At 29.5% G+C, this 20,874-nt stretch overlaps 1 protein-coding gene across 1 annotated transcript; it reads left to right on the top strand.

The window, feature by feature from the left end:
* Positions 1-12,395: 12,395 nt before the first annotated feature.
* Positions 12,396-14,520, top strand: LOC105798631 (uncharacterized). Its single transcript, XM_012628760.2, has 5 exons — positions 12,396-12,517; positions 12,629-12,743; positions 12,825-13,041; positions 13,795-13,935; positions 14,142-14,520. Exons 1-5 carry the CDS (start codon positions 12,438-12,440, stop codon positions 14,264-14,266), a joined length of 678 nt encoding a protein of 225 aa, XP_012484214.1. The 5' UTR covers positions 12,396-12,437; the 3' UTR covers positions 14,267-14,520.
* Positions 14,521-20,874: the final 6,354 nt, after the last annotated feature.

Raw genomic sequence — 20,874 nt, 5'->3', positions numbered from 1 at the left:
TCTAATAACAATGGTTAAATCACATATTACGATGGTTCTAGAAGAACATACTATTTTAACTTTTTAAGTTAATTAAACAATTTTCCACTCCACCTTTTATCATGCCACATTGGATTTTTGGGAAATGTGTAGTAAGAGTAAAAAGAAAATTATTTAATATATATTAAATATAAATATAATAAATTAAAAGTTTCTACTTAATTGGTTTTGAACTTTTTAAAATTTATCCTTGTCTTTAATTTTATTTATATTTAATAAACATCTTGTGTGTACTTTAAAATTTTATAAATTATTTATATTTTAATTCAAATTTACTATATATTTGATTAAGTTTAATTATTACCATGCAACTTTTTGATACACTTTTCTTCACAGCTTTGAATATAAATTAAAATTAGTGTAACGCTATAATTCTTGGATTTTGGTTTAAAATGCATTAATTGAAAATGAATACTTGTTTAAAGCAAAAATAATTTCAATTGCATGGTTTTTTCAGCAGGAATAATATGCCTAGAAAGCAAGAAGTTATTATGATTTTATAAAATAATTTAGAATAAAATTAAAAAGTTCTCATATTAGTAATAGAAATTTTGAAATAATGTTAAAATGGTAGAAATTATATTTGTTTGAATAAAGATTTATTAGTTTTTTACATATATATATATATATATAATTAATATTGTTAAAAGAATTCTATTTTTAAGGAGATTATAGTTTTTGAAAAGGAGTAATTTTTACAAATTATAATATATTTAAAATTTAAATGATATAATTGTCCTTTATATATAAATTTGACTAGTTTAAAACCTGTTGGTGTCATTTAACTCGTAACACCAAGCACAATCAAATCTTTTATATTGATATATATATAATGGTATGTACAATTGATTTCATAAATTAACCTCCTGAAATTGACCCAAACCCAATCTAAAATCAATCAATGGTTGATCTTAAAACTGAATTAAAGACTGATATAAAAATATTTACACTCGTCCACATCGTTCAAATTTAGCTTCTCTATAGGCCAAAATTGAATGAACAAATGCAAAGAGCATAATTTAATTAGGCAAAAGATAGAACATGGTTACTAAAATAAATAAAAAAAATTATTTTGGAAAACTAACAGCATAAGAAGGAAGACAACAACTAAACTAGTTATCTCATGAATACTTTTCTGCTATCACATTGAGGAGAGTCAAAACCGTAACATATACCTTTTCAGGCATTCATAGTGGAAAAATCTAATTTGCTACTTGTAACCTCCCAAACCCGGCCTAGACTTTATGACTAGATTGAGAAGGCTGCATTAGCCACCGAAATGGCTAAACTAACTTACATTACTTTTGAAGACCTTCAATAAACTTATTTTAGAGAAAAACTGTAATTGTACTTTTGTGTTAGTTTAAAACATTCATTTTTTAGGTCAACTGTACTTAATATTCATTTTATTGTTAATAGTGTTGTTTTAGAAAAATCATTTGCTTGTCGGTTTTCTTTGTAAAAACTTGATGTTAAACTAATGCAGTAGAAAAAACCATTTTTCAAGTCATTTTGGAAACTAGTTGCTTTATCGATTTGTTTTCTTTTCAAAAATGGTTCATTTGCAATACATCGGAAATTATGGAACAATGTCAAATTTTACTTAAGCCCGATATCATGCATTTTCCGGTTATTATGCTTGAGTAATCCATGAATGCAAAAATCCCCAAATGAAAAGTTACCAAGCCACAGACCAAAAATAATTAAAAATTACAAACTAAAACCAATAGAGACTGATTAATACTTATTAAAAATAGTCTGAGGTCCAAGGTGATTCTCCGTATGTCAGGTCCTAGTTTCGAGGTTTACCTGAAAAGTTAAACACTATGGAGGTGAGCTTATGAAAGCTCAATGTGAGTCAAACAATTATTCAAACGGACATAAATATCAAATACAGTGAATCATGTTAGCATTAATAGAAGAACACAAAACCATCATTGGAATTTCATATCATTACATAGTCATTATCAAAATCGATGTCAAACGGTGTATGAGCATGAGTTATCATTCATTCGAGTAACAATCATTAATTTAATACCACTAATACAACACAAAAATGTCACACCCCCAAACTAGGGTCTAGGAGTTTTAGGGGTATTTTAAGAATTTTAGCCTTCGAGTGTTCAGAATTCTATGACATGGCATATCGGTAATGTTTACAATTATGGTTTTTAGAAAATTAAATCAATTTCTGAAAATGAGTTTTAAATACATTTAATTGTAGAAAAATGATTTATTTGTAAAAGAGTCAAAATTATGAGTTTTTAAGAAGTAATTAGACCAAAATTTAAAAACGTTTGTAACATTGGAATCGTTCTAGTATTACTGCTAATGTTATAAGAACCTACAGGGTCACACCCTATAGTTGAAATGAACGGAATAAAACATAGTTGGTATTGTGTTTGGTTGTCGCTGAATTAAATTAATTATAGAATTAATTTAATTGGGTAATCAAATATCAAATACATTATATGTACAAGGTTGTTGTACGCATAATGAGAATATGAATTTGGTTCGTATATAAATTCAAATAAATATATAGTTTACCGAAATCATTATTATAATTAATGTAATTATAATTTTCAGTTTAAAAACATTGTTATATTTATTTAATTTCTAGAAACCCTAAAAATAGATATAAAAATCTCGTTTTTCTTCGTGTGGGGGTCTAGCAGCCGTCAAAGCAAAGTCTTCTCCAAAACAGTTTTGGGGATTCCTTCCGTTCATTGTCAACTGGGTGGATTACGTAGAGGCCGAAGTCACGATAGATTACGGCTTGGTTCGATAGTATATCAGATTACTCGTTGCCGAGGCGTCGCTGTCTACTCAGAATAAAGATTCGGTAATTTCGAAACCTTTATTTCACCCCGATTCGTTCCTCACACATGGATCCATGGTTAGGATCGCCGGATGTTTTATTTTTCCGCTGTGCCGTAGGGGTGCCGGCGTTCCAACAATCTCAATATTAAGCCTAACATCCAGGACGGGTATGGGGTGTTACACGATACAATACGTAACATAAATCAATAATATTCGAGTATGTCATGAACATGATGCAATGCAAAAAGGTTCCTACCCAAACCATCAGCTACACACCATAAGATCCCTAGAACCTGTCATCTGAACTCCAAAACAATATGGGTTTAAGCCTGTTGTGGTTAAAACCACCAATAAAAATATATAGAAAATTCTGTCAGTAAAAAAGTAGACAAGCTGCCAGTAAAAATGCGGTAAATTATTGTTCCCCTCGGTACTCCAGGTGCACTGCACTGACTACGTATAAATGCAGACTTTATATGCCTCCAATACTCCATGAAACTCCTCCATCAACCACAAAATAACCCGCCCCAATGCACATGTAATATGTCACACAATCTCATGCATATCCATAAATCAATACTTTCACATTTAATTGAAATTTTCAACATATGCCCTCATTTATCAAATACTTTCAGTAAATGGAAATAATATTCCAACTTTCAATTTACCAATAAAATGGTATAATTCAACAAATCACAATTTCATGTTTATTTACAACTTTTCTTTGTGTGCATGTATAATAGTCTTTCGAACATATCATAACAAATCACTTATATAAATATACCATGCATAAGGCTTATTTCATTCATAATCATGCTATACATACAACCCAAACATATATCAAATTAACTAAACATTCATGACAATGTCAACCATTCAATCATTCAGTCAAACTAGCAACAATACTATCGTGCCAAATAGTTAGGGCTTGAAACGTACCTAATTCGGCCGCTTACAAATTCAATTATTTAGCTATTAAGCCAAGCCCAATCAACAAGCTAAATCCTCAATTTAATCATAATATTTATTATTATCAAACAAGTTATTGAGTTTAGATCCCACACCTTATTTTATGTTCTTTCGCCGCACATTAGCAAATCTTGCAATTTCTCTAATAAACTTTAAAACGGACCTAAATTAAATATAAGTATTGAACTCAATTATTACACCTCTTAAACATCCCTTAAACACCCACTTATGGGGTCAATCTAATCATCACAATTACAACTATTTTTCGAATCCAAACTAATTAGATTTCTTACATTGATTTGAGGCGAATCGTATGCACAAATGTCTTTCAGCTTTACTATTGATTTAGGGCGTTTAAGTCGGCACCTAAGACATTTAAATAATGGAAAATAAGTAGCTAATATTGATTAAAATCATTCATTTAATCAATCCATAACCTTTTCCGAAAATCTATGTTTAAACAACAAACTACTTTACAATTACCTACACTTACGCTTCTCGAATTGTCAGATCCAAATTTTCGATTGATCAAGAACAAATTTCCCTAACTAGCATGTGATTAAAGGCTGATTAGGAGGGGTTCAAGAACCCAACATCATGTTGGAAAATTATGGGAAATAATTAAAGAAAAATAGCCCCATTTCTTGCCTATAGGCATGCGCACCACCACCCGCGGTGGCCAATTTGGAGCTGATTTAAAACCACTTTTGAAATCAATTAAAAATATGAAAAATACCCATTAAATCATTAAAAATCCCCTAATTTCCATATTTTAATTTTTGAATTTTTTAACTCACAAGATTCATTAAGAAATTGAGAGAAAACAAGAACTTACACAAGCTAGGTGAAAAGGGCGACAATGAAGTTCTTTTGGGGCATCAATGGAGGCCGATCTTGAGTGCTAATATTTCAAATTTAAATTTTATGATAAAATTACAGAAAGAAGAGGAAAATAATGGTGCAAGAACCCGCTGCAAAAAGAAAAGAAATTAATGGTAAATCTTGGTGTCTCGGGCGGGCAACACACAAGGGAAGAAAGAAAAAAATTGAAGAGAAAAGAGGAAAGGAAGAGGGTGAACGGTTAGGGTAGGGAAAAATTGACTTAAAGGCTAAAAATACAAGAAAAAGTTACATTTATACTTAGGGTTCAAGGGTATGGACGGCACACACATTAAAAAAACAAGGGAGTTTGCAAAACTTAATTCTTTTACTAGGGAAAATATTCGAACTTGAGACCTTAATCTAATTTCCTTGATTTTCCATTTATCAATTAACCACTAGGATATTTACTTATTTTTTAAATAATTTTGAAATATTTATTTTAAAAATAAGGTGTGTCACATACTAGAGTTTGATGCAAAATTTGTAAAATAATAAGAATGATGCGATAGAAGGGATTTGAAATTTGGTTTCAAGGAACGTTTCACTAACACTTATTCAACAAACCAATACCTCATTTATTTCCTAAAAATGCATGGGTAATCTCAAAAATTAGGGCATGACCACCCTGCCTCTCGATTCACAAACTCGATTTTACTAATCCCTAATTTTTGGGATGTTACACTACTGAATATAAAAAAAATAATACCCTACTAGAAAAAAATCTAAATTTATTCTGAAGCTTATAACATTTTTTTATGTGACCATTCTTTTTGCAATAGCTACATTCTTTGTCGCAGTTCCTTGGCTTAGATCGTGCCCTTGATCTTCTCTGACCCAAATCCTTAGATTGTTGCCTTCCTTTGGCAACCAAAACCGAGGCTTGCCCATCTGATTTGTTCTTTGGGCCTAACTCATTGTCGAGTTTATCCTTACTCAAAATATTTCCCTTCACTTCCTCAAACAAGAGTCTCTTTCTCCCGTAAATCAAGGTTTTTCAAAAAATTTTGCATGAATAGGGCAAAGAACAAAGTAGTAACATAGCCTAATCTTCGTCGTCTATGTTGGCCTCAACGTTCTTCGGGTCATTTAGAAGAGTTACAAATTCACTAGTGTGAGCCATAATAAACTCACCTTCTACCATGTGGAATGTATATAATCGTTGTTTCAATACCAAGCAATTTGTGAGGGACTTTGTCATATACAGGGCTTCCAATTTTCTCCATAGGGTTGCTTCCATCTTCTCCGAAAGTACCTCTAGCGATACCAGTCTAGGCTAAATCCCCTGCAATATAAACTCATAGAGTATTGTCGGGATTACCAGTCTAGGCTAAATCCCCTGCAATGACAATTACTCTAATGAGCTTGGATCCAATTACCATCCAAGCTAAATTGCACCTAATTCGGATAACCCGTCCGGGCTAAATCCATTTTCCACATATTCTTCGGGAGGGCTATATCAGGATCCTTTTTACCGTCAATTCATTTTCAAAGGTCCATCTAATTTTCCTTCCATTCAACCGGGATTTCTTCCCCTTTTTATCAAATATATCAATGTTTCATCAATTTTCATACAATGAACATTCAAATCATATTCACATCAATAACAAACATTTCAAGCATTTAAGAATATAATTCAAGTTACACGAACTTACCTCGATACTTGTTCGTAAACAAAAATCTACTAATCCCAAACTTTTTATTTTTCTTGATCTAGCTTCAGATTTGAATTTTTTGGATAAAATAAATAAATTTAATCATTAATCTACTACATTTCATGTTCATATGTAACATTCTCTATAATTTCATTATTATTTATAGTGCATTCAAAGTTGTCTCACTGAGTCATAATCACTAAATTATTTATATATTGAGCTACGGAACTCCAAATTAAGATCCACTAATTTTCATAGAAACTAGACTCACATATCTTCTTATCATAAAATTTTCAGAATTTTTTGTTCAGCCAATAAGTACAGTTTATTCTTTAAAGTTTCACTTGTTTCACTATTCGACAGTTCCGACCCCTCTTTACTAAAAATTAATTATCTTATTGTACAGAATTTGGATGAAGTTCTCATTTGTTTCTTTTGAAAATAGACTCATTAAGGATTTTAAAAATATAAATTTAAGCCCATAATTATTTTTCCCCAATTTTTTATTATTTTCCAAAGTCAAAACAGGGGAACCCGAATTCATTCTGACCTTGTCTCACAAAATCTATTATATCTCATGATTTACAATTCCATTGCTTACACCGTTTCTTTTATAAGAAACTAGACTCAATAATATTTAATTTAATATTTTATTCATTCTATAATTCGATCTCTAAAATTTTTGGTGATTTTTCAAAGTTAGACTACTGTTGTTGTCCAAAACTGTTTTAGTGCATGATGTTAATTACCATTTTTCCCCTAAGCTTTCAATAAATGATAAATTCATCCCTGCTCAATTAACCTCTCAATTGAGCTTATTTTTTTCAATTAACACTTTATTCTATCACTTTAAACTACTTTATAACCTTTGGAAATCAGAATTTTAGCACTAGACTTTAATTCCAAACATTTTCACAATTAGGTCCTACAAATCAATTTCTTTTGAAATTACCTAATAAAATCATCTCATAAACAAATTAAAGCTTCAATTTCATGCTATTTTATCACAAACTTACAGCACTCAACCATGGTGACTTTCAATTTTATTCATGAAATCAAAAACTAATGAATTTAGTAATAGGACCTAGTTGTAAAAGTCTTAGAAACATAAAAATTACAAGAAAAAGGTAAGGATTAACTCACTTGGTGAAAAATTATGAAAAACCAGCTTGAATAAACCCTTAGGACGTTTTTTTCTGATGAGAATGCAGAAAAATAAAGAGAATTCTAGATATTCCAATTTGGTCTCATTTTTATGTTAGTAAAATTTGTTATTTTCCCATTTTACTCTTATTTCACCAATTCTCCTGATTTTTCTCAGCTTATGCCGCCCAAAATATCTCCTTTTGGGCTTATTTGCAATTTATGTCCCTCCGCATTTAACAATTGAGCTATTTAATCCTTCCAGTAACTTTTACACCTTTTTCAATTTAGTCCTTTTCACTTAATTGACTACCCAAACATTAAAATTTTCTAACGAAATTTTAATATCATATTACTAACATTTCATAAATATTTATATATTTTTGACTCGGTTTAATGAGATTGAGGTCTCGATACCTTGTTTTTACCCAATTTCTTCAATAATTTCATTTTCTAACTAACCACTAAATCGGTAAAATTTTTCTATCTATATTTTCATACGATTTTACTATCATATCAATATTCATGCAAAAATATTAAAATAAATTTATTTTTAAATCGAATTTGTGGCTACGAAACTACTATTCCAATAACCTTGAATTTAGGCCATTACACTTGATCGTGTGAGACACACGGCCTAGCCACACGGACGTGTGTCCCTTGCATCTTTGAAAATTTTTTATATTTTTCGAAAAAAAATTGAGTACCCGGTTTAGTCCCGACTTATTTCTAATGAATATTTTGGACCTTGAGGGTTCATATAAGGGACTTTATGATTGATTTCTGATATGAATACTGTATGATGTGAAATATCTGTTTACTTGATCTGTAAATTCTGGTAATACTTTGTAACCCTATTTCGATGACAGATACGGGTTAGGGGTGTTACAGGGTCCATGTAATGGATTTTCCAGCGGTGGGTCTTTGTCGGTGTAAAAAATAAATACAAAGTTTCCATGTGATTATGATGTTGAAATCCAAAATCTAGCATTTTTGTTTAAAACAGTTTTTATTTTTTCTTTCATTTAATACAAAATTTCAACCTTATATTATTAGTGAGAATTTAGTTTGGTTTGGTTTAGTTTGTTCATAAGCATTTGCACTTTCTTTTCTATTTTTGAAGCGATGTGGTTTTTATTTCTAGTCTGAGTTCATCGCATTGGCGTCTAACATCTTCTAACCTTTCTCATATCTTTCTTTATTCATCTTTTATGCATATTTGATCTTCCTTTATATGTCTCGTATCTTGTTTTAGTCCATGGAATTTGGCGTTCAAACTCTTCAATTTTCGTTTCGAAGCCTCATCTTTTTTGGTCATACTCAAGTTCTCAACTAAAATCAAATTGAGATTTAAACTTAGATTGGGGTGAGTGAAATGCCATGAACATTAAGGGATTTATATAACAATTAGGGAAACAACGTTTGGAATTGGGAGGAAACAATTGAGGAAGGTGAAGAGAAACCGTGGCGAAAGGAAGAAGAAGTAATAGCTTGTGAGGGAATCGGGTGTTGGGCTTAAAATTGCTCGATTTTTCAATTTGGATCGGATGATATTCAAACCCAAAAATAAGTTTTGAAATTCCTAGAAATCAAACCCAAATATTAGTTTTGAATACTCTATATTTTGGTGCAATTTTGGATTTGGAGTTAAAATTGTTAGGACCAAAGGAAAAACATGAAAAAGAAATTTAAATACAAAATAAGAATGGGATTATGTTGGATAACGAGGAAGAAGAAAAAATACAAAGAATAAAAGAAAAAGCGGAAAAATACAAAGAATGAAAAAAATAGAAATATTTTTTATTTATTTTTTAATTTTTTAGATTATGATATCATCATGACATCATTTATGTCATGTGTCATAGTCTTATTCTACCATCTGTCTTGAACTTAATGACATTAGGCTCGGGTATTGATTTAGTTGACAGAAAAAAAGTCCAGGCATCAAATTGGGACCAAAAAAACCATAAGTACCAATTTGGGAGAAGTGGATAAGTTCGGGTACTAATTTTATATTTAACCTTGTAATTAATCTTACAATCATTAATCCAATTAAACTGATGCATGTAAGTATACTATTTAGAATTCAAGATCATATGGTGAAATATATCAAAACTTTGGGCCACCGATGTTTAATTTTAAAATTTTGATCAATTTAAAAGTATTGATAAATTATACACTCCTCTAGATACTAACGTTATAGAAATATTATGACATTATTTGTATAATCATTTATTCAATTTAATGAATTATACAATGAACATTGATCAAACTAATAGAATTATACAATTAATCAAACAATCACTTGATTCAATTGAATAGGTAAATGTATAAATGTAACAACATCATGGTGCATGAGTAATTCTTATCGGATCATTTTAGGTTCGGGTTATATCGGGTTATGATCATTTCATGTTTAGTAATTCAATTTTAATTTAACACAAAGATTATGTTGAATAGATAAGTTTAAAATCAAGTTACTTGCATGATTTAGGTTTGACTATTAAAGTCGATAAAGTTTAATTTGTTAGTTTTAAAATAAAATTAAATCAAAGTTAGGTAATTATTTAATTGGTTAAATTTATTATAAAATTAATAATTATCCAAAATATGTTTGAAATAAAATATAATAAATTATTATCAATTTAAATTAATTAATTCATGGTATATAAAACCATAAAAGTAAAACCTTTTAATAGAAAAAATAATTATTTTATTTACATTAAATGTTCACTATAAATATTCTATTGTTAATAATATTTTAATCTCAAGTTTTGATGTCATTCGTTAATTACATTATTTTAATTAAAAATTTGTTAATAATTTGTGGGATAAGAAGAAATCAATCAGAATATGTAAAAACAAAAAATTGTCAAAAATCTCTTTCGAATTTTTAAATAAATTATAAGCAAAATCAAAATAAAAAAATCAATTTTATAGTAAAATAAAATAAAAATAAAAAAATTTGGAGGTTTTGAAATATATAAAAATTTTGGAATATTGTATTGTATTTTGATAATTTCTCTTCACTTATCAATTTTACTTGGGAATAAATAGACAAAATATAATTTTCGGTTAAATATTTATTTTTTGAACATTAATATCATTATAGGTTCTTATCATATATGCTCTTTTTGATACAATGTTTAAAAATACCCATAACCCCTTCTCAATCCTTAGATAGGAAGATAATGCGCTTAAGCGTACTTGAACTCACGTCCTCTTACACTAACAACAATGTCAATGCCAATTGAGCTAAGACTCAATCAACTTCTGTTGCTATCAGTATCATATGATATTATCATAAACAATGATAATTACATTTACAAGTTATAATTAAAACAAAATAATAATTTAATTTATAAGTATTGTTTTTATTAACTTTTAAAAATATTTATTTAATTTGTTATAATTATTTCAAGTTTAAGTTGGACTAATTCAAATTGCTTACTTCTCATAATAAAATTAGGTTGATGGAGTCAAACTTTTAAATTTGAATCGAAATTCACAAATTTATGCTATTAGTATAATAATAATTGATTTGTAGTTTAATTGGCGAGAGTATTTTTAAGGTATAATCCAGATTTATTTTACCAAAAAACTAATAAATGCTCTTTTGAATTTTCCTTTATACTAATAAATTTATTTTATAATAAATTAATTAACTGTACAACTCTTACCCAAAAATCTCTCATTTAAGGTTTTCTTTGGCTGCTTTTCATTTTCTCATCTATTCCACCATTAGGCTTTTTTTTCTTTTCTTCTTACATCTTTTAAACTTCAAATTTCTACTCAGTTTTCGAATCATTCAAGTCTTTTCTTTTATCTCATAATCTCTCTTCTTATCTATTCATCATTCAACAAAAGAAGACAAAGGAATTAGATTAAGAATTGTTAAGGGACCAAGATGTAATATTTTCAAAATTCAATGACCTTGTAATTTTTTCGTCTTTCGTAATTTTTTTTGCATTTTGTAAAATATACAAGAAAAATAGTAAAATTTTAGAACTATATAAATTTGTAAATAAACTTTGGTCATGAACTTTTAATTTGTACAATTTTAATTTGATCTAATTATCACAAATTGTTAACACAATTATTGATATAACTTGCATATACAAATAATTATATTTATCTAATATAAAAATAATTTGATATATATTTTTAAATGTGTATAATTAAACTATAATCAAAATTTCACACATTAAATTAAATTTGAAATTTAATGTCCCTATAAAATTTGAAATTAATGGGCCAAGTTGAGGAACTTCCGAAATTGAAAATGTGAAATTAAATCGAACAGAAACCAGTAGTAATTCAAAATTTAATAAATATTAGCATAATTCGATATTTAAAAATAAAAGAAAATTGAATTTTGGTTATTTAACACGGGGGTTTTGGACAAATTCCGGCCCCAATAGGTAAAATTTAACTCAAAGTATTAGATTTTTAAATATTTCTTTTTAACATTTTAAAATTGTAACAACAATTACAAGTTTTTCAAAAAATAACTGAATTAAGATATTTCGTTAATGAATTAGTAATAGCCTAATATATATAATATATAATATATAATATTATTTATTAAATTCGTTAATCATTCGATTTGAATTGAATTAACTGTTAATTGAAATTTCAAAAAAAATTAATTTACCTTCGAATCAATTAAATCGATTAATTTGATTTTAATCGAAATTTGAAAGTATTTTAATTAAAAAATTGGATTTAATTAGGCTGAATAGTATACTTGGTTGAAGCAGTGGTTATTATTTGTAACTCCTTTTGCCAGTGTTTTTACCGCGAGTGCAGAAACAACTTGAAATTTTCAAAAACATTTGGCGCCAAAACCCAGAAAGAGAAATTCGAGAAAACATACAGATCAAAGTAAATAAAAATAAAAAATTGAAGCACAATAGTAGTGGAAAAAGAAGAATGAATTCAAAGCAGACTCCGACTAGGGGTTTTGGACAGTATTCTATTGCTTCATCGTTTCTCTCACGTCCTTCCCATTCGTAAGCAAAACTCGAATCACTTCTATCTCTCTTCTCTCTTCTTTTTTAGAGTTCCATTCTAATTTTCTGTTTGTTTTGGGGGGGGGGGTAAAAAATTGTTTACGAAGTTAGTTCCAAGGAAGTACAGAAGGATTTGCGTTGCAAAGATTCGAAGAAGCTTGCATCATTATCAGATTTTCTAAATCAAAAGCTACCCAGAAATTCGGGTATTCCCAAAACTGTTCAGGTAATTTTTCACCATTTCAGTTACCCAGAAAATGATTTTTTTTTCTTTTGAATTTTATAACAATACCCCAAATTTTGGTAGGAGAAATCAAGGCCTTTTTCATCGCTATTATCTTCAAATGAAGGGAAACCTATTGACAAGCAGAACGAAAGGAAGAAAGAAGAGAAAATTGATGGCCTTAATGAAGTTGTTTTTGAGCAGTTCAAGCAAGATAACTCTGAGAAAATAGATAGTGTATTAAGTTCAAGCGTTGTTGGCGAAGAAGAAAATTCAAGAAAAAGACGGAATCCATTTGAAGGTATTCAATGCTGTGTGTTCTAATTTTTCTTCTTCTTTTTTTTTTAGCCAGAAACCTTAATATGAAAAACTATGCTTTATATTTACAAAGAATGGAAGATTAATGAATCTACAACTTGTAGGTTGCAAGTAATGTGTTTAATAAAAATGTTGGACAAAATATTTTAAGGAAAATAAAGAGTTTGAATCAAGTGGAAATATGTGATGATGAGTTATCAACCTTTATAGATTTCTGTTTTCAGTTTGGTTGTAAGTATGTTTGCAAGTTATTCGAAATTTTTTCTAATTCTACTGACTCAAGATTGAGTAGTTTGAGCAATTGAATGAGTCAAATTTGAATATTTTGATACTTGATTTGAGTAACTTAGAAATTATTATTTGAAAGTTTTATATCAAATTCGAGTTGAAGCACAAATACTTGAACATAAAGTCAAGTACGAGAATCTAGCTCGTTATTTATTAAATAAATGAGCTTAATTAAACCTAATTAAGCGAGCTTAACTAGTTCAAATTTATCCCAAATCAAGTTTGAATTTTGAAGAGTTAGAATAAAGTATCTGAGCCTCGAATTCTGAGTCAAATTTTTGCTCCACTTCTTATAGCTAGAGCTCAGCACCACTCAGTTACACCCTGCTTGCAACATCTCTTATTGCCATATAGGAAATTTGATGAATTTGACATAACTGTTGTCTGTTTAGAATTTGATTTACATAAGGAGTTATAAAATTTTGGTTGATATTGTGTGGATTATCAGGTGTAGATGAACAAAGAAGAACACGGAAGCCTTTTCTAGTTCTGGGAGAGGAAGGTGATGATGATCCACAAAACATAAAGAAAAGGGGAAGAAAGGAGTGTTCTACAAGCAACAAGAAACCAAAGCCCCATTATAATCACTGTAAGTAATAATTAATGCTCAAATTTCTGTTCGGTTAGTCATCTCATATACCTATGCTATTCGGACTTAATTTATGCCTAACAGAATTTGAAAAAAAGAAAAACTAAACAGTGAAAATACTTCAAAATGATGAAAAAGGCGTAAGCTTTGGTTGTTGTTTGATAGCAAAAGTAAGAAATTTGAATGTTTTGTTACCATGGTGGCAGATGCAAATGGTAGTGGGTGGTGGGACTGTGACATGGAAGGCGTGGACAGCGAGGAAGTTGGCTATGGCGAAGTATGGGAAGGGGTTGGCTCCACAACCTTTGGTGGAATAGTAGACTGGCATTGATACTAGTCCCTGTTGCAGTAAGTTCTAAACTTAACTCATGCTAACTGCTATGAGATATGTTCATCAAAGTTTCTAATTTTGGTTATTATGAATAGAATCTAAATCCATGTTTTCTGTCAATATGTATAACTGATCTAGATGTAGAAATACGGTTTGGAGTTTTTCTCCTATGGTGCAAATAGTTGTTGCAACTCTTCTATCTCAATTGAAAAACTTTGATGATCAATTATGATATACATGTAGAGATTTAAGCATGTGAGGTGCCTATTATGCCCTGTTTTCAAAACTGGACTAGATTGGGAATTGGTCGGAGTATCAGTGTGAAATAAGAAATTGGATTGATGAAACCAACTTTTTCTATTTTATTCTTTTAATAATTTATTCAATTGACTTGAACAAGCTGGTCAAACTGAACGTTGATGATCTGATCGATTCAACACTTCAACCAGTCTGATTCTAACTTTTACAAAGCAGATAATATATTAGGGATTAAGTGCAAAAGTTTACAATTATGAAACTAGATATTTGTTTTGAGTACAGATGTTGTAGTTCTTATCATGTTATCTATTTGACTTTTATTAAAAATTTTAAATAATATTCTTAATATATTATTAAATTTTAAACCATAATAATTTTAAATTTTAAATAATATTCTTAATATATTATTAAAATATTTATATTAATATATTAATAATAAATATATATTACAATTTATAAATATTTTACCAACAAATGGTTGGAAGAAATGTAAGTAGATTTTTCCCAAAGTATTTGGATCAAGTTCAAATCTTAGAGTCATTATTAAAAGGGCTTTACTTGAATACTACTCTTGGCCTAAGTAAAACTAGACTCAAATTGTATTTATTTTGTGTTTTGTTTCACTAAGAAAAACTTTCGGGGTATGTTTGGACAATATATAACAATTGGATGAAAATGTGATTATTAGGGTTGTAATTACATTTTCCTGTAAGAGTAAAGTATACTAACAATCACCCAACTTTTAACTCAGTCACGTAACTTTCAAAAAATAATAAATTAATTTTAGTAACCATTTTCCGTTACAAATGTAATGACAAATTGACTTAGCATTAAACTGGCCACGTTGGAGTCTATGTTGTCACTTAAATAACTCCAATATAAGAACCCTAATTGAGCAATAGAAAAGAAGAAGAAAATAGGAGAAGAGATGGAGATGACTTCCAATCCCACTCTTAAAAACCAATCTTCGCCGGAAATGAAACTGAAGACAAAACCTAAACATTCAATTTTAGTTTTCTAAAAACAGAAAATCCTTAGATCTCATCTTCATTTAATTATTTTAGCCATTTCTAATGACTGCATAATTGAGAACTTTTGTTGTTAGACAATAAACATTAAAAAAATACATATACAGACCAAACTTATACAAAAAAAGAGAAGTAACTGACATTATTACCAGAAACCATAGACTTACAAGGAAGACAATAATTGGAGAGATTGTCTCATTGTTGAATCTTCTTGCTTGAGTTTCCTCTAAAGTTTATAAGTTTTTAAAGAAATGGAGGAGAAAGTAAGTAGAAGTGGAGTTTGCTCCGGTTTTGCAAACTCAAAAACTTCTCTAGTTTTTTTTTAATAAAACCCAAACCTTCAACTTCAAAATCAAACTCTACCAAATGAGATTATTTCATATATAGAATACAAAAACAAAAGAAAAAAAATGAAGAAAAGAGGGCAAAAGAAAGAAGGGATTGATTTTAGAATTCAGGTTTCACTTTCACCACAATTGCAACTACTGCTTGGGTTTTTGCTTCTTCTTTTTTTTTCCAATTTTACTGATTAATAAGGTCTGGGAAGGGAAGAAAATTAAAATGAAAAATGAAAAATCAAAAAAAAGAAGAGAAAAATAATGGGGATAAAATAGAAAGGACTATTGAGCATAAATGAAAAAGAAATTAGGTTGTTGCTTGCTTGGGAAAATGAGAAGAATTGCGAGAAGAGGAGGAGGAGGAGGAAGAAGAAGAAGAAGAAGAAGAAGAAGAAGAGAAAGCAAAGGCGGCAAACAGAGCAACGATAGTGGCTATGGCAGTGGCAATTGTCAGTGACCTTAAAAATACCATAGGTTTTGTTTGGTAATTTTTTACTTTTGATGGTTAGTTGAAGAAGAAAGAGGAAAAGAAGATCCTTCTACTCCTCATGTCCAATGTGGCAAGTTAATTGGTCACGTCAGCTGTCCCATTTGACATGTAATGGAAAATGCTAGTATCTGATTGATTTGCAACTTTTTAATAATGTTAGTAATTGATTTGTTATTTTTTGAAAGTTGGGTGACAAAGTTGAAAGTTGTGTGATTGTTTTGTTATTAAAATCAAAGTTGAGTAACTGTTGGTGTACTTTACCCTTCCTGTAAGTACAATGAATTGTAATTCCCTAGACATGTTTAGTTGACAGAGTGTAATTACATCGTTATTCTTAATGTCATGTTTAAAAATACAAATTATAATTACATAGTTACATTATTTATATATATTTTAAAATATTATTTATTATAATAAATTATCAATATGCTAAGAATTTTCTAAACAAGTAACAAAAATAAAATAAAATCATCATATGCAATATATTAATTTAAGAAGGTAGTCGATAATATGATTACATCACATTCAATTTTATCTAATTGCTCTAGCATTTCATATTTGTTAGGCTATTCTCTCTTTAACATTTAACCTATACTCTTTATCATTATCCATTGGTCCTTAATTGAGTTTATCATCTGAATTTGTAGAATGAATATTATCAATATCTCCTTCCATGTACTCTTTAAAGTATGGATCACCCCAATTTCATTTACGAATGAAGTTATAAAGTATGCAAAATGCTAGTATGATCCATCCTTTTTTTATGCTATATTGAGATGATGTTGTTAATATGAGAAATTATTTATAGAATAACGAATGTCCTCCCAATCACATTACAAAGCTTTGAATATCTCAAGTTAAAAAGTTTGCACGTTTTCTCTCGTGTTTATGTCTAGCTCTATTCTCTTAAATTATATCGTATCCTCACGATTAAGTAACTAGCATTTACCACGTAATATTTGGGTTCAAAGTGCAAAGAGTTTGTAGCTTTAATTATAAAAACTTAAACAAACTTAAATTGAAGAAAAACTTATACTCAGTTATAACCCTTTTATAATACACAAAATAAGTTTAAAATAATATAAAATTTATAGTATATGACATTTATAAAAAATTTATAAAGTGTCCAAGAACTTTTATTAATATAATTTTCATTATAACTTTAGAAAGTTTTTTTTATAAATAAGCTACGAAAAAATTATAATATTTTTCTATAAATAAGTATATTGTTTTTTGGTCATATTTTTTTATAAATGAGTATTTTATAAAACTTTTATAATATGCAAATTATTATTTTATAATATACTTTGTGGCTATAATTTTAAAATTTTTAAAATTTAAATAATATAATTTTTGTTATAACTTTATAAAATACATATAAATTTTTATAATATATTTTTAGGATTTATATTATAACTTAAATTTGTTATAATAATCCCAAACATTTGTACGTGTTCATACTTATAATATAATTTTCATAACTTAAAATTGTATAAAATGATTTTTAAAATAAAATAATGTATGAGTGTTTGAAAAATCATAGGGCAATTGGATTTGGACCCATGTAATTACTCCAATTCTTACCCTCTCCCTAAGAATTGGAAAGTGTAATTAGGGTGTTTCAATTACATCCAATTCAGTGAGATCTCGGCTTTCCAAACATTTCCTTAAAAGATCATTTCAAGAAAATTTGTTGGAAAATATTTTACGAGAATCATCCAAACACTATAAAATATTAATTTTTTATAAAATCAATCTATTTTCTAAATATCATTTTTCGAAGTTATTTTAATGAAATAAATGCAACTTAAATTAGATAAAATTATATTTTAAAAATTACACATGATGTTTGTACATTACTATACTTGAATTTGAAACGTTAAAGAATCTCATGCTATTAATTTTTGCCAACACTATTATCGCTTCATTAGCTTGCCATTTAATTTTTTTTGAAATTCAAACTATTATATATTGATTGCATTTAAAAAAAAAGTAATAATACATATACTAGATATTCCACTTTATATTATCCAATCGACTTATATTCTTCTTGTGGGAATAAATCGTTGCCCTTATGATTTGAACTATGACGTGGGTGTTTTAAATTAACATCTAGTACCATTAAACCAACAGCTAAAGTTTAAATTTTTAAAGTTTTTTTTGGTGAATTATGAGAGGACATGACCTTAATAGTAATGTAACTAGCACAATTTGAATCCAGATCATATTTAGGGTGATAAATTTTTAAAGTTTTAAACACTAAATAAAGACACTATCCCATATGATGGGTTTGGATGGGCGACTGGGTGCGGTGCGGTGCGTTTAGCTTACTTTTTGTCTCACGCTACAGTATCACTATAGTATCTAATCTCACCGCCACCGCTGTTTTTATGCTAACCGCAGGTAAACGCACTGCCCATCCAAACTCACCCATAACCAATAGATAAAAAATTTAGCATCTTGAAATTCCATCTTCGCTCAAAATTGTCGAAAAATTTCACATATCTTATTTCTTTTTTACACTTTTTTCACCATACTCATTTGTTATTATTTATGGAGTTTAAAAATTGCAGTAGCGAATAATTTATCATAAATTCTTACCTATTTTCTTTATATTTATTAATAAATTTATTTGTTTTTGCTTGTAGTTTAAATAAAAAAGCCAAAAAATACAAAATGAGAAAATAAGAATGGGAGGAATGAAAATATGAGGCTAAATAAGGTCTATAGGCCGTTTTTATTTTTTATTTAGGCCGATTTTAATTTTAATTAGGGAAATAGGTTGATTTTAGGAGAGAAAATGTGAAAGCGCGTCCAGTTGGGCGCGTTTTACTGCCATCTGTCAGAAAGCGCACCTAGCTGGACGCGCTTTCACGTTCTCTCTCTAAGGTTAGGTTTTGTAAGGGTTAGGGTTAGGTTTATTAATTTTTTAAGGTTAGGGTTTTGGGTTTTTTTAAGGTTTATGGTTTTTAAAAAGTGTTCAGGGTTTTTGACTGTAACGACGGAAGTTCTTAGGTAGTTTTGAGGGGTCGGGGATGTGATAATGCGCCTCAGTACACATACATTTCATATTTCATGGCGGGATAGGACCATCACCTGAGAAACCCATCATGAGGAAATCAAGTTTTGGGGGCAACATGGCTTAATACGATCAGGGGTCAAAGTCAAAGTGAAGGTCCTAATTGGTAGTCGTGATGCGGTCACGGGTTCGAGTATAACTCGGGGGCCAGGTGGCGGTTGTTATGCGGTCTGGGTTTCATGCTTTTTGGATACTTGTAAGATTGAGACTATAATCATACGGAAAAACTCTGGGGACTTCTGGTGTAATAAATGTAATTTTTTTCTTTATTTCCAAGCTGTCGATATCTTTAACCTTTCAATTTTATTCGAAGGTTGACACCAAGGTGGACACAAGAGGGCTCTTAGGAGGAGAGCGAATGTTTCGGCACAGTAGAGGTCAAACTCGGGTCGAAGCGTTAGTGGTTGTTGTTATTAATGGGTTGTGTAATAACAACAATCGTTGTCACTCCGAAAGGAGCATCACCTTTACTGCATCGTAACAGATGTTCCCTGCCTGAGAGTCTTCTTGCGTCCACGACGGTGCTGGCCTTCAAATAAGAAGGAAGGTTAAAGGTACTGGTTGTCTAGAAATGGAGAAAAAAATTACACCGATTATAGCTAGAAGCCCTAGATTTTTTCTGTATGAATATGCTCGCAAACTTTTGTATGGTATTTATAGGGCATCATTTTAGGTATTCGAAAATATTGAGCTCATGTCCCTATAACGATCGTCAACTGGCTCCCCCGTTATACCCCGATCCATTATCGCATAACGACCGCCGATTGAGACCTCCACATTGACTTCCACCCTTGATCGTAGAAAGCAAAATCAACCCATAACTGACTTTCCTAGGATAGACTTCGGAGGCAATGATCCCATATCTACATGATATATGAAATGTGTGCGGCTTGAAGCGATATTGCATCACCGATGAATCAAGAATACCTCGAATGTAAACCAAATATTTTTAGCGACTGAAATTTTTAAGACCGAGAAATGATTTATAGTGGAGAAATAGAGAGGATTGGAGAGAAGTTATATGATTGAGAGATGATGAAGCTTGGTATATGAGAGTCATTTTATAGCAGCAAGGAAGGGTCTGTTTGCAAAGGAAAACCTTAAAAGCGCGTTGGAACATATTCTAAACGTGTTGAAGAAATGTTTAAAGCATTTGAATTATTCAAAGCGTATGCCTGTTGAGCACATTATACAATGCCAAATCTCAATGAAATTATATGACTTCTGATTACATTGTATAAAAATTATTTGCACCATACAATATGCAACGAATGTGTGCATTCGTAAATGAGATTCATATCATGTATTTTCTTTCTCCCTACATAATTCTCTTATAAAAGGGGCGTAATTTTCATAAAATTGTCACGTATAAAGTTAATATCAAACAGAATAACCTTGTATCACATGTGAGAGTT

This window comes from Gossypium raimondii, chromosome 9, assembly GCF_025698545.1.
Source record: "Gossypium raimondii isolate GPD5lz chromosome 9, ASM2569854v1, whole genome shotgun sequence".
NCBI lineage: Eukaryota > Viridiplantae > Streptophyta > Magnoliopsida > Malvales > Malvaceae > Gossypium > Gossypium raimondii.
Note: the sequence above shows the minus strand (reverse complement) of the source record. Positions and strands in the feature narration are given on the sequence as shown.